This window comes from Crocuta crocuta, unplaced genomic scaffold (assembly GCF_008692635.1).
Source record: "Crocuta crocuta isolate KB4526 unplaced genomic scaffold, BGI_CrCroc_1.0 scaffold179, whole genome shotgun sequence".
Taxonomy (NCBI): Eukaryota; Metazoa; Chordata; class Mammalia; order Carnivora; family Hyaenidae; genus Crocuta; species Crocuta crocuta.
The window spans coordinates 1,083,544-1,098,422 of NW_027551568.1; the positions used below are offsets into that span (position 1 = coordinate 1,083,544).

At 53.2% G+C, this 14,879-nt stretch overlaps 1 protein-coding gene across 1 annotated transcript in view; it reads left to right on the top strand.

Annotated features, from left to right (window-relative positions):
• The window catches only part of NSD2 (nuclear receptor binding SET domain protein 2), a 54,729-nt gene that overhangs the window by 16,573 nt on the left and 23,277 nt on the right, over nucleotides 1-14,879 (top strand). The window contains exons 5-8 of the mRNA XM_077750586.1: nucleotides 5,664-5,808; nucleotides 7,713-7,831; nucleotides 10,241-10,322; nucleotides 11,505-11,626. Coding sequence (XP_077606712.1) covers nucleotides 5,664-5,808; nucleotides 7,713-7,831; nucleotides 10,241-10,322; nucleotides 11,505-11,626 — 468 coding nt within the window. The remainder of the gene's footprint in view (nucleotides 1-5,663; nucleotides 5,809-7,712; nucleotides 7,832-10,240; nucleotides 10,323-11,504; nucleotides 11,627-14,879) is intronic.

Consider the following 14,879-nt stretch of genomic DNA (forward strand, 5'->3'; position numbering starts at 1 on the left):
TCTGGGGCGGGAGACCGCCATTCCTTTCACTTGGTTTCAAGAGAAATTTGGCAACATATAGTGAAATTGAAGATGCATGTTTTTTTGTTTTGTTCTGTGTTTTCAAAGTTTTTATTTTAAAAATCTATTTTTTTTTTTTTCCCATTTGAGTAGTTCTATACCCAGGGTGGGGCTTGAAGTCGCAACCCTGAGATCAAGTCACACGCCCTTCCAGCTGAGCCAGGCTGGTGCCCTGAACGCGTGTTTTTTATGTCTTAGCATGCCACTCCCAGGTATGTACCCTGGAGAAAGTGGCCCTTGTGCCCAAGGAGACGGCACAGGGTTCTCAACTGAAAGGCGGTTCCAGGAGTGACAGCTGCGGGGCGCTCCTGTGGCCTGACTCTGGGCGGCACGGAGGCGGCCGGCTGCAGGCCCCGCGGGAGGCCGTCACTTGTAGGAAGTGTGAAAAGTGCGGTGCACGCCGTTTTACCTACCCGTCTGCCCCTTCCACCTCCAAAGAGTAAACATGCAGCTGTGAATGTACGCCCTCCGTCTCCGAGCTGAAAAGTCTGCCCGTGGAAGGTGCCGGCGCCTGGTGGGGCAGCTGCGGCCTCGGTTGGGTTGGAGGTGGTGCGGGGCACGGAGCAGCCGGAACGGTCCCTGCCGCAGCAGGGCCGTCGGTGCTGAGCTCGGAAGGGGCAGCGCCGTGGGGCCCGGAGGCCCCTGCTGTGGCTGCCTGACAGCTGCACGCTCTGGGAATCGGGCAGGTGTCTTGACAGGAGCCCACTGGCCACACTCCAGCTGTTTCTCCGTGGTCTGGCCACGCAGCTGAGCTCTGAGAGAAAGTGGGTGCCTGAGAATTCAAACTGCTTTCCAGAGACACCCGTTTTGCCTTTGGGGACCCGTTCTGCTCTCAGGATGGCCCTTTTGGTATTAAGGAAAGTGCTGAGAGCAAACACAAGCCTATCCCTCCAAACGCTGCTGACAAGCTGTGCCCCGAAGGGCTGACGTGTGCGGGGTGCTGGGCACTCGGGGAGCTGTGCCGCTGCTCTGGAGACCCCCGGCTCCGAGCACCTCTCCAGAGCACGCGACGCGTGGTTTGGCCTAGTAAATGCAGAAACGCAAACGGAAGGGTGCCCAGTGAGGATTCCATGCAGCATCGAGACAGNCTGGGCCCAGCTGTTGGTTGGTTTTGGGTAATTCTGTTGTCAGAAAAGTGATGAAGCCTAGGATGTTCTGTAACTGTTTTGGTGACTTTGTTGTTATCATGAGTGTGTTTTTGCTGGTTGTGTAAAAAGTAATTGTACATTTGATCTTAGCCAAAAGGCCGAGAAGCAATTGTAATAAGTAACTGTAGACTTGGATTGAGGAGGCGGCTCTCCGAGTCACCCTGGAGGATAATCTGAGTCTCTCTAGGTTTTTTTTCTTTTTGAGGGGTGGTGGTGGCTCCAAGGATGGTTTTCGTTTGGTGGTTAGTTGATGAATCAGTGGCCAGCCCTTGAGAACCAGGGTTGAATGAAGCCGCCCCTCTGCTTCCTGCCCCTTCTCCAGGGTCACTAGATAGAAGACTATGACTCTCAAAGACATTTGGCTGCCACCTCGTGACTTTTTTTAATTTTTGAAGTTCAAGTTCCTTCTTGCAAATGAAGGGAAATATTCTGCCTTGTGAAGTGGGTTGAGTTCTTCATGAACGTGTATTGCTTGGTTACCTTTGTCCACCAGGCTCAGCTCATAAGTGTCTGGGGCGGTGTTCCTGGGTTAGAGTTACAGGGGCTGCGGTGGGGGTGACGAAAATTCACTGGAGGACAGAGTCCACAGAGGGATGGGTGGGTGGGGTGGGGGGACTTTGTTTGCAGGCAAGGAAGCTAGAGCAGCGGGGGGAGCCCCATGGTGGTGGAAATCCCACAGTCCTCCAGAGGCTTCAGCGTCAGTAGCAGTGCCATTGATGACTGATGTGTATGATCTCTGTTTCCAAGTTTTAAAGAATCCTTTTCACCTTCCCCGATCCTGATTTTTGTTGATGTATTAGAATTGAACCGTGCTTTATGTCTTTCTCCTTTGTATGTACATTTGTGGTAGTTACCTAGTACTGCGTAACACATTGCCTCAGAACTTAGTGGCTTAAAACAACACACACAGGGACATCTGGGTGGCTCAGTCGGATGAACGTCCGACTCTTGATCTCAGGATGGTGAGTTTAGGCCCCACACTGGGCTCCGCACTAGGCGTGAAGCCTACTTAAAAACCACCACCACCACCGCACGGGGATTCTCCTACAGTGCCTGCAGGTCAGGAATTTGGGAGCAGCTTAGCTGAGTGATTCTGGCTCAGGGAGCCCATGAGGTCACAGTTACCATGTTGGCTGGGGCTGGGGGATGGTCTTCCAAGGTGCTGTACCGGTACCGCCTGCAGGGGGCCTCAGCCCGCGGTCCTGTCCACCCAGGCAGGCTTCTCGTGGAGTCAGAGAGCCAGGGGAGGTCAGGGCCAGGTCTTCTGTAAGCCCAGACTCGAAAGTCAGTGTGTCGCCTGTCTACACTGTGCACCGGGCTGCGCTGGTGGTGCTGCTCACAGGGAGGCAGGAGTCCTGGGGGCGGCTCATTGGGGCTTCTCGGAAGGCGGGTGCCGGAACCATTTCAGAAGTCTAAAGAGCAGCACAAAGCTCTGAAAGGGTGTGTGAGGAGGCAGGTGGGCTGAGGGCAGGGAGTGCGGTCCCTGAGGGGTGCACGGTATCTTTGTACCGTCATCGGTTGAGTCAGCACCGCATCGGAGCTTGTGAGTATTTGGTTTTCCAGATCTTTCTCTATGTCTAAGGTAGTTTCTTAAAATTATGGAAGTAGCCAGCACTGAGTGTTTAACAATCTGTGAGACATGTTGCCAGTATGTCACTGTGAAGATTTTTTATTTATTTTCTAAGTTTATTTTGTGAGAGGGAGACTGTGCATGTGGTGGGGGGGTGGGGGGGGGAGGCAGAAAGAGAGAGCATCCGAAGCAGGCTCTGAGTTGTCCGTACAGAGCTTGATGTGGGGCTCTAACTCATGTACTGTGAGATCCTGACCTGAACTGAAATCAGGAGTCGGATTCTCAACCGACTGAGCCCCCTGGGCGCCCCTGGGAAAACTGTTCAGTTCTCACGAAGGCCTTTTGAGGCCAGCACGATTGTCCCTGCCTCGGGGCTAGCTTCACGGAACTCGGACATGTAAAGTGACTGTCCTTTGCCAGCGGTAGGATGCAGGCAGGAAGGAGTGGGGACTTGGCCCTAAGTGTGCACACATGTGCCTGTGTGCATGTGTGTGAGCGCGTGTGCGCCTTTGTGTGTGCATGTGCATACGCGTGTCCGCGAGCATGCAGACTGGCAGCCATTACGCTGCACGGTTGCGTGGATGAGGTGTGGAGGCCTTGGCGCACAGCCACTGCTCTGTGAACCAGAGACCAGGGCAGAGGTGCCCTGGCTGGAGCACACGGGGGTGGCGAGGTGAAAAGTCACCGGCTTTCAAGGTGAGCACTGCAGGTGGGGTGGTGGTGCCCTGACATTTTATTTCCTGCCCCGGGCACAGGATGCTTCTGGAAGGCAGGCAAGCAGGCAGGTAAGATTGTAGCTGAAATCAAGAGGGTGCTCCGGAGTCAGCCTGGTGGAGGATAACGTTTCTGGGGGAGGGTGGCCTGCGGAGAGACAGAGCCATCGTGTTCCTGAGCAGAGTTGTCCGGGGAGGGGAATCAGGATGGGCTCCAGGTCCTGAGGGGCCACGGAAGACGGTGCCATGGCGGGGACTCGACCCTACATGTGGGCCAGGCCATGGCCCCTCTGGGTACAGGAGGGAGACCTTTAAGGGTGGGAACGTCAGCAGAGAGGCAGGTAGGACTGCGAGCCGGGAGACTGGCTGCTGAGACCATAGCCACCCAGGTGGGGTGGGTGCAGAGGTGTCCGGGAGAGGGGCTGGCCAGCCTGGCGGGGAGGGGGCTGCAGGGGGAAGGGGGCCCCAAGGAGGAGTGGGGAATCTTGTTTGATGAGGAAGCTGTGGATACTGTTAGGATTAATTCTGATTGAGGACATTGTACTCTTGGGTGGGTGATCAAGGAGGGCAGGGGGTTCGCAAATGCATGTGCTGATCTTAAGGAATCTTCAAGTGGAGAGTTCTAGAAGGCAAGCATCCTGTGAGTTCAAGCTCTGCACAGAAGCCTCTGCGGCTTGAAGGTCTGAGACCTTTGGTGCTTGAAGCGTTGGGGCTGGTGAGCTCATCCCTCAGGCCAGGCAGCAGGAGAGAACCCTGCTGCCCCAGAGGCAGGGGAGCCCCCAGATGAGAGGGGAGAGCAGATGTGTGTGGGGACGGCGGCACCAGTTCACAGGGGAACCAGGGCTGGATGGCTGCGCGCCCACGTATGGAGGCACGCGGGCTCTGGGATCCAAGGCTGGGGGAAGCTGGGGCCATGCCAGTGACCCTTGGGGACACAGAGAGGAGTGGGGAGCACAGGAGGCTATAGGAAGCGGACTGTGGCGACCGTGGTGTGAGTGGGGGTTGCATTTTGGGGCAGAGGTTGCCTGTATTGGTCAGGCAGGCGGGAGAGCCACCTCCCCCTGCCCGGCCGCGCCACCGAGGACAACACCACACCTTCGCTCACCCGCGTCCACAGGGCCGACCTGCGTGCGGTCTGGCTCCGGGGTGTGCTGGCCAGTGCTCGGAATCGGGCAGCACACCGTCTCTGAAGGAGCCTCAGGGGCAGTTGAGGCGGTTGTCAGGGCTGTCACGGGTCCTCAGCTCTGCTGTAGCCGGAAAGCGGCTCTCGGAGGCTCGAAAGGGATGCCTGGGGCCGATGTCCAATAAGACTAGATACAAACGCTGATACCCGAGCTTCCTGTAATTTTTATGAGCTACGAAGTATTCTTCTGACTGTCCCCCAACCATTTAAAAGTGTAAAATCAATCCCTAGTTCCTGGACCCCACAGAGGACAGCAGGTGGGGCTCGCTTGGCCTGCAGGCCGTAATCTGCCGCCTCTGCTGGTGGTGGCTCTTAAGCTTGGGAGCACAATGGAGCCCCAGAGTCCTCCCCGCAGCGACACCAGGCCCGGAGGGCGACCCGGCCTTGGTGGGCCTGAGCACCAGAGGGTTTACAAGTCCTGAGGTGGTTAGCGTGCAGCCAAGGCCGCGGGCCCGGGAATCGGACTTCAGGGTGCATGGGAGTCACCCAGAGACCTCGGGGAAGGCTGGGGCGGGGCCTGGGTTTCTGGCGTGCTTCCGGGGTGCGGCTGCACCTGGCCCATGATGGGGCATGGCACTGCTGGCTCGTCCCCCGTGTCCTGTGTCCCGGGCGTGTGCCCGAGGCCTGGATATGTGCTGTCACCATGTTGATGGCACTTTTCCCACTGCTGACTTGTCAGGACACCTAGAAAATCGTAACTTACTCATAATTCAGTCATTTGGGGAAAATATATATTTTCCTCTTGCCATTTAGTGTTTCCTGAGTTGTCATAAGATTCATCACCCTGTTTTTATTAGTGAGCATCCGGGGGCGAGGGCATCAGATCCTCACTAGTTTTCTTTGATGCTCCTGTGGGGCTCGGTTCCGTGACACGGGGGTAAATGTGCCGCGTGCTGAGTTCTCTGTGGCTGAGCCTGGACTCGGGGCGGACGGAACCCCAGGGGCTGCAGGTGCGTGGCCTTCTCACCCCACCCTTGCTGCACCCACAGGTGGTGGCGGAGCACCCTGACGCCTCGGCCGAGGAGATCGAAGAGCTGCTCGCGTCGCAGTGGAACATGCTGAACGAGAAGCAGAAGGCGCGCTATCACACCAAGTTCGCCCTGGTGGCCTCTCCCCAGGCTGAAGAAGACTCTGGTAAACCCAAAGCTGTGCGGGCGTGCCTGCTGAGGTGTGCGGCGTGTGAGTGTGGCTGGCCAAGCCCCGGTCTGGGGCCCGTGGGCAGTGGAGACTGTCATCTGTGCGTGCTGGGACACACATGTTGTGGAAAACTGACATTTCTGACGCAAAAAATAAGTGGGACGTGTTTGGTTCTCAGTTTAAAATACAGAACAGTCCTGTACTTGAAGGTTCATCACTGAAGAGCTTTGGAGAGGCCCAGTGTAAAGTGTGTGGAGTCCCCCCCGCAGGGGATCAGGAGCCAGAAGTAACTGCACTTTCCTTGTGTGCACCAACTGTGTCTAGATCAGCACTGGTGCATCTGACCAGTTGCACACGCACTAGAAGACCTTTCTGTTGTGTTCACAGAAGATCTTGATTTTAGGGCTTTCTAGGTCTCCAGTGTGACTCTCTGATACATTAATGTTGACTTTGTCCAGTTGGTTCAGGGCTTGTTGCAAATACTGTAATGTAGATAAGTAAGGATATTTTGGATTTGTGCATTTTCTTTAAAAGGCGGAAGATGGCCTGACTCTGTTTTTCAGGAGCCAGATTTAACTACCCTTGGAGTAAGTGTGAACGTGGTCGTGGGTCACATGCGGTCATTTGAGACGGCTGCCCAGGGCTTAGCAGACGGGGGGTGGGGCTGGTCTCCTGTGTGTGTGTCCAGTGTGTGCTTGTCCTGGGGTCCTCTGGCCTCCCCACCAGGGGCCCCGTGCTGGTAACCAAGATGGCAGGCTGTGTTTGTGGGGTGAGCTGTGCTGTGGCCTCGGTGTGAGGGAGTCAGACAGATGTGCACGTTGCTTACCTCAGTACGAAACGCGCTGCCTCGTTTCGGGTACAGGGGACGTTCTTCCAGAAGAACTGCGACTCCCCCTCACCTGTGTGAAGGTGAGGTGCCAGGTGGCGGTCGCTGCTGGCAGGAGCCTGTGGCTCAGTGGGCGCGTGCTGAGGAGGTTGGGCAGACCAGATGCAGGAGGCTATGGCAGGACGGGCTGGCCGCGCCCTGTGCCAGGTGCGCGTGGGCGGCCTCTCGGCAGACGCCACCGCCCTGCACGCCACCTCTGTGCTGTGGCCGGGTGGGGGCCGGCTCACGCTGCCCTGGGAGGTGCTTGGGTCTGCCCTGGCCGGGTGCCCTCCTCGGGAGGCGCTGCTGGGCGCCACGCTCCTGGCCCGAGTGCTCTGTACCACTTGGTAGTGAGGTTCGAGGATAGCGCTGCCCTCCCACAAGATGTTTTTCCCAAACAGTCCAGAAGTAAGCCCTGCACCTCTGTAACAGAGTCCTGCGAATGGAAATCTTGGCGTGTTCAAGTTAGTCACCTCTCTAGAATTTGCTCTGCAGATTCTTCCTGCACAGTAAGATTACCCCACGTCTTATTTTCTTAGGTCGGTGCTGTGTGGACGCGTTAAGACTTGGATTAGTTGATTTTCCTGGAAACCTGTAATCGGCACAAACCACACGCAGAAAACCCTTAGTGTGTAGATGCTGACTGGAGTGCCCCTTCCCAACGTGCTTCCTTAAGGAAACATAGCAAAAGTAGCGAGTGGTGTCCTCCTTAAAGTTCCACTTAAATTCCATGGTCTTTGAATGTTGGTAAACTCCTGGGTTAAACTGACATTCAGTGTTCTCGTTCATTAGAATGTAATTACGAGAAATACCCATCTAAGTATCTGTAGATTAGATGAGGGTTCTCCAACGTTTGATGTTACGCTTGCAGAACGCAGAGAGATTCGGTCTGTGGTACTTCGGCCCTGAAGGACGGGCCAAGGGAAGCCCCCCGGGCTGGGTTTGCACACAGATGCCCAGACGGGGTGAACAGCGCTTGGAGGGTGGCTTGAGGAGTGTTTTTCATGTCTGCCCCCCCCACCCCCTCCGTTCCAAGGTAACGTAAATGGGAAAAAAAGAAACCAGGCAAAGAGGACACAGGACCCTCCTGAAGATGTTGACATTGAAGACGCTCCCCGGAAGAGACTCAGGACCGACAAGCATGGTCTCCGGAAGGTAATTGTGCCCGGGTTTGCCCAGGCTGGAGGACTGTGTCCCATGTGACTCTTCCGCGGATGTTAGTGGGCGGCAGGAGGCCTGCCCCTGGGCCGGTGCTTAGCGGGCACCGGGTTACCTGTAGTCAGTGGGTGCTTCCCGCCTGAAAGCCCTTGGAGAAGGTCACTGGAGAGAGCAAGTTCCTATCTGCCCATGATTTGAACCCAAACTTGGGATGCATGGCTGTCAAAGAACAGCATCCAGGGGGACGGGGCTCAGTCGGTTAAGTGTCTGACTCTGGCTCGTGATCTCAGGATCGTGAGTTCAAGCCCCGCGTTGGGCTCTGCTGGGCATGAATCCTCTACCTGGGGGAAAAAAAGAGAAACTGATATCCAAACACTTTGAATAGTTGATTTTTAGCTTTAAAGAAATCGTATACTGAAAATTGTTCTTGTCAACAGGGCCGTTATTCAGTGTGTAAGTGATGGGTTGACATGAAAACATCAAAGTCCATTAGAGATCTCTTCTACTCCAATAAAATTTTTCAAAATCCATTAAAGGCATTGAAAATATATTTTATGAACTCATTTTATTGGTAGTTCGTGTTGTTGTTTAGAGGAAGTGCTAAGTAGGCCGTGCAGGCCTGTTTGATGCAACAAAGTGACAGCATAAATATGAAGGCCCAGGTCGACAGAAGGGCAGCCCCAGGGCTTTCTAGTTCTAGCATCTTCCAACGTGTATCAAGGGGCTGACTGCCTGGCCAGGGTCCACACGTCTAGAGAAACAGTGGATTCTCCTCTCTGGCGTGTGGGACTCACGCTCGTAGAGAGTGTGAGCCTTTTCCTGTGTGCTCTGTGGTTCAGTGCCGTTTGCGGAAACCGTCTCGCACATCCACTTAGCTTCTCCGTGAACCGGGAGTTTAAACAGACTTCGCATCTGTTTGTGTAAAGCTATTTAGCAATAGCTCTCAGGGTAGTTGTGTACTTAGGTTTTGAGTAAAGCTTCGTACCATCTTCTAATCTAAACTGAGAGGCTCTTTCCTTTATTGTCGTATTTTATTTTCAAGAATGGAAATGAATTCCACATATCGTTTTAGTGTAAATATGTGGCCACCACATCATCTGTATTCTCTTTTTCAAACGTTAAAAAAAATTGTTTCTGTATGTATTTTGAGAGAGAGGGAGAGACACCACGTGCACATGGGGGAGGGACAGAGAGAGAGAGAGTCCCGAGCACGCTCCGTGCTGACAGGGCTCAATCTCACAAACTGCACGATTATGACCGGAGTTGAAACCGAGAGTCGGACACTCAAATGACCGAGCCGTGTGGGTGCCCCTGTGTCTTTAAAGCTGCTTTTGCAGCTCAGGGGAGCAGACGGGCCCTGCCCGAGTTTTTCTGGTCAACAGAGCATCTTCCAGGGCACCTGTCAGGTGTCCAGCGCCGAGATAGGTAAAATTCATCTTGAGTCACCGGCGTCTGCACGTGGTGAGTGTCCCCTCTGGCCACGTGTTGTTAAAGCTGGCAATCACAGGGACCTTGGTTGCTTTGAAATATTTGCATTTCATATTTGCCTTAAAAAAATGTGTGGCCCTGGACATTTGAGATCTCGAAATTTGCATTAAGTAGCTGGGTAGGAATGTTTGATTCACTGATAGCTCAGGAAATAGCAAATAATAAAGAGAGTAGTGGTGTCTCCTTGGGTTTAGTTCTCACGACCTGAGTAAAAAGCCGCGTCCTAGAGAGTTCCTGACACGCACGGGGTGCTTTGGGTGCCAAGTGCCGATCCACAAGCTGTGCCGGGTGCCTTCTGTGTGGTCCTGTGACCCGTTTCCCTGGCCCCGGGCAGGCAGGGGATGGGTTTGCGGGCAGGACCCCGGCCTTGGCCTTGGAACTGGGAGGGGGTGGGTGGCCGTGCGCGGCTCTGCCCCTGGGCCGTCGGGAGACGTTATCTTCACCTACTTCTGATCCCGAGCGTTGGACAGAACGATCCCAATACCGTGTTTTTGGGTGATTTCTCTCAGTGGTGACACGGGCATTGCCGAGGATCTTGGGGAAGTTCGCCTGGAGCTGGTCCCCAAGTTGAAACCCTCAGAATTGGGACTTAGCGCGATGATGTCAGCACTGACCTGGGGCCTCAGGTCGGCAGGACAGCCGGGCGGGGCGCTGACTCCACTTTGAGTTCAGAGGCGGGTTTGAGAAGCACGTCGAATGTCGCCCACGCCGAGTCTTGGCAGCAGGACTAGGGCGGGGGGTTGAGGCCCCCCGTCTCCCACCCAGCAGATGGCAGAGCGGGGAGGGGGAGGGGGGTCCCTGCTGCTGGCGCATGCGGAGCACGTCTCCGGGGAGGACCTCTCTGCCCTCCGTCTGGCAGCCTCTCCGTTTACGTCAGGGCCTTCCTTTTGTTCTCCCGGTCTGTTTATTTAATGGCAGAGAGAGACGACGAGTGACAAGATGGCCCGGACAGGCTCTTGCAAGGCCCTGGAGGCTGCCTCCCCGCTGAAGAGCCAGGCAGGTAATGTGGTTATTCCCGCTTCTTCCTTGTCCGCCCTTCCAGGCTGCAGGGGAGCGGGCGCCAGGCTGGGCAGGGCCGCAGGGGAGCGGGCGCCGGGCTGGGCAGGGCCGCAGGGGAGCGGGCGCCGGGCTGGGCAGGGCCGCAGGGAGCCCAGGACTCTGGCGGCTCAGAGCTTAGAGGCTGAGGTGGAAGGGAGGCACTTGCACAACTGAAAAATAAGCTGTGGTCTAGTGATCCAGCTAAATTTTACTGAAGTTGTTTTTCTTCTGATTTTTGCTGGGCTTTATTTTCAGTTTAAAATGATACTTAAAAAAGTTACTTAAACCAGGAATATCCAAGTTTCCAATTTGATGGTGCCAGTTGTTGCTATAAATTCTATCCCTTTTTAGTAGCTGATCCTTCACTTATTACATTAGCAAAAAGTAAAAGTAGTGACTGGTTATTTTCATTTCGCATGTTGAAGAAAATAGCTTCAAGTGTTTGTGAAGAGTAACTGTCAAAACAATGAAGGGGGAATCAGGCTGCCTTTACCTTCTCATTATCTTTTTGAAGTATCTGTCTGATAGTTTATTACAGGGAGTTTACCATCCCCAACTCTTAATTAGAAAAGGAAATGACATTCAGGGGAGGTATGAGGGGTAGAAATGGATTCATTTCCCTTATTTTGCTGAGGTGCTGTGCTGGTTTTTAAAAAAATCAGTTAAATAGACTATTAAAAGAAAGACCTTTATGAGCAGTTTGAACATTGAGTGGATATTTGATGACACAAAGGGATTGAGTGTTACCTTTAAGAGTGACGTGGTGATATTATGGTTATATCCACAGTAAGACTTTGCTTCAGAGATATGAACTGAACTTTTTGCAGGTGAAATGGGGTGTGGAATGTGCTCCAGAAGAACGTGGCAGGGGGTTGTGAAACTAGGGGCGGATGGAGCCTTGGGGGCCCCAGGTTGATGGACTCGCGGGCCAGGCAGGGGGACCCTGGGGCTCACGGTACAGTTTGCCTTTGTTTACAGTGAGGTTTTTTTTTTTCACAGTAAAATATTAAGCCTTTAATATCACCAAGCAGCCCAGAAAATTTATCTTTAGAACATCATTTTTTAGAGGGTGATTTTAAAGTAGTACAGAGATTGAGGGCTTAAGACTTCAAATTTTACTTTATAAACCAAAATTGTTTTACAGCAACGAAACATCTGTCTGATGCATGCAAACCACTGAAGAAGCGAAATCGGGCGTCTGCAGCGGCGTCGTCCACTCCTTTTAGCAAAAGTTCATCTCCTTCTGCATCCTTAACTGAGAATGAGGTAAAATAATAGTAATAGTGTTAACTGTGGCGTTCACGTGAAGGCCATTTAGTTACCCAGGTTGAAGTGTGAGTAAGTCACGCTTAACAAGCGTAACACTGATGTTCTCCACGAATGTAGGTGAGTTTTGGATCCTCTAAACGATGTATAAGTCATGACATGGAAAACGTACCGTTAGTCTAGTCGAGCAGCACAGATCCACACGTGCGCACGGCATGTGTATGAATGTGCGTGCAGGTACTTCGGTTTGGATGTAGTTTAATTGTTCTTGAAACTTGTCTGTAAGACGTTGTGTTCTGTTAGCCCTCACGTTGCGATCTTGCACGTCACCGCAAGCCTGCTGCGGCCCTAGCACGGCACGCTGCGTCACTCGAGCTGACCCGGGCCACTGTGCCCTCACCTCAGGCGGGAAGAAGGGTGGCTTACCTGCTGTGGCGGACTTCAGCGGCTTTTGGGCCTAGGCTCACGGAGCACTGTCCTGCGCTCCCTGGTTTTGGTCCTTTACGTTCTGGCGTGTTCTTAGGTACTTGAGTGTTGCTGTGAGTCAGAACTGCCATGGTAACACGACTCCTCTATTTTCTGGATTTGCAGAACACACAGAAGCAGAGTGGCAGCTCTTTGAGGCTGTTCCCACCCTTGTATCATGACATCTGGACTTCGTCATCAGATCTAAAGTCTTTGCCACTCTAAAACCAAAACAAACAGCCTCAGAATGCAAGCGTAGCACTTTTGGCCCAGAGGGCGTTCTGGATTCCCGATTTTAGTGACTACCCGAGGAGCTTCTATTCAAGTTTTAATTCCTTGTTTTGTTTCCTGGGAGCCTCTCTTTCTCACTGGAGACAGGAGACCTGCTTTTAGAGCATTTATGAGGACATGTTCACTTCGGGCGTTTTTGGACGAGCTAGTAGCCCCTCACCCTGTTGGGTGAGAAGGTGGCCCCCGTGACCTGGCCCCTGCCACGGTCACGGTCTCTCAGCCTCGGCTGCTTCCTCCCTGTAGATGAGGGGGCTTCCCCTGCGAGGTGCCTTCGGGGGCCCGGGCAGCGGGCAGGCTGATGGGGTGCAGGTGCAGAGAGCTGCTGGGGGAGGGCTCTTCTCTGGGGACTCAACACCGTAGTGGTGGGGGCTTCTCACGTGTGTGGGACTGGAGCTTTCTTACCATCTGATGTGCGCAGGGGACTAGACCTCTCTTCTGTTTGAGCACATTCACGAAAATGCAGTAGGTACCCACTAAACCTCCAGGGGCTCGCTGAAACACGGAAAAGACACATTCTATACAGATATTTTTCCCTTCTTTTTTCTTCTGAATTATGATTAGCATCCTAAAAATTTTTTAAAACTGAGGGTTCCCATTCTAAAGAAAATACTAAAATAAGTTTCAGGTCCATAGATCGTTTCACTTAAAGTCAGCTTTTTTTGTGTAAAGATTTTTAATGAGTTTTTTCTCTCATCTCATTCTGATCCACTATTCGGTTGCATTTTTACTTACACCATTGTCAGATCCAATCGAAGGAGAGGCGCTGAGGCTGCTGGAATCTTTTTTGTCATTCCTGGTCGGAAGCTGTACAAGTCAGAGGCCTGGGTTCAAGGCCTCCTGGGCCGGGGTGGGGAGGGGCATGGAGGGTGGTCAGGGCTGCATGCCCTGGGCCTCAGTGTAACCAGGGTGAGTGTGGCCTTCCCAGTTTAGACATTTGTTCTGGACTAAGTCTCGGGGAGACTTGAAGCATTTTATAATCAGTAGACTTCAGTGATTCTCAGTTCTTTAAAATTTTAGAAGTATAGTTTATTGAATATGTTTCTATTCTACATTAAATACAGGAAAATCCTATACCTTCCTGCATTTTGAAGGTGATGCATAGATCCCATAGTGTGCGCTCAGTTCCTTATATGGCAACGTTAAATTCCCAGGCCGCTTCTGTGTGGCTTGTAGAAATCTCCCATTAGAGTTAATTTTTACAGGATTACGTTGTTCATTAAAACCACTTCAGGTGAACGAAAAGCCTTGTCTGTCATGTGTTGGCGCCCCGGAACCGCAGTGCGCGTTGACAGGGCACGCGCGCCGACCGCCTTCCGGCGCAGGAGGGGAAGCGTGCTGTGTCCCTGGCCCGGTTGTGCCCACGGGGCCCCTTCCTCGGGTCACGTGCCCGCTGCCCAATGCATGTTTCTGCTTCTGGCTTTTCTCGCCCTTGACTGAAGTAAGGGTTTTCCACAGTTGGTATTTCAAGATCTCTTAGGTCACTCGTGGTTTAAATTTTTTCAAAAAGGGTAAACGTCAGAAATAAAATTTATGTTGGAATGACTGCTACCCAGCGCTTCATTGCCCCGAGATTACGCGCCTGCATGACAAAGGCCCGTGAGGGCGTTAATGTGACTGAAGTGTTTTGTAACTGCGTTTCTTATTCCCTTAGTAGAGCCAATTCTTATTTTTTTTGCCTTCACTGGTAACAGCTTTTATGGGAGCCCACACCAGCCAAGTTGGATGTGAACTCAGCTGCCCTGTACTGCGCTTAAAACGCTGTAATAGTCCGGGATGCCTGCTGCAGGCGGTGCGTCGCACACACACTCAGTGACACTCGTGCCCCAGTCATTTTATGGAAGATGTGTGATAATCTGTTTTTACTGGTATCCATAACACACACACTGAAGAAACCAGATACCAAATTTTAAGACCAAGGTAAGACACCCAGTGAAGGCCATTTACCTGATCACGCTCCCACACACGGTAGAGACACAGCCCTTCTGCAGCGGTCCGTGTAGATTTCAGGCTGAGGGGACGCCTGCCACACGGGGCTGCCCTGGGCCTGCGACAAGGACGCCGCGCCGAAGGGGCCGGCCTTGCTAGAAGCCACGCTTGTCCTCTGGCTCGTGACTTATGAGTCTGTCCTGAACAGTGCCGGCGTCCGCACCGTCAGAAACGGAGCAAGCCGCACACCGTAGGAGGAGTCCTCGCCCGCTCTTCCCGGTGCCCGCGGAGTGCGCTCGGCCCTGTAGGCACGAACCTGATTTCCAGCACTGGAGGCAGGAGGGGTTCCGAGTCTGTCTTTTTTTACTAAACAGTTTTACTATATGACACTAGATACGGTGAATTTGTAGGAAAAATCTCATTTCTGGTATCGTGAGCCATTTCACTCTCCTCTTTGGACTCGGTGGCCGGGACCTTGGGGACCTCGATCAGGTTGTTTACAACCACAGCTTCATCAGTGGCTGTCGTAGGGCATCAGCCGTCACATTAAATCTCTGAGTGTCGGGGGGGG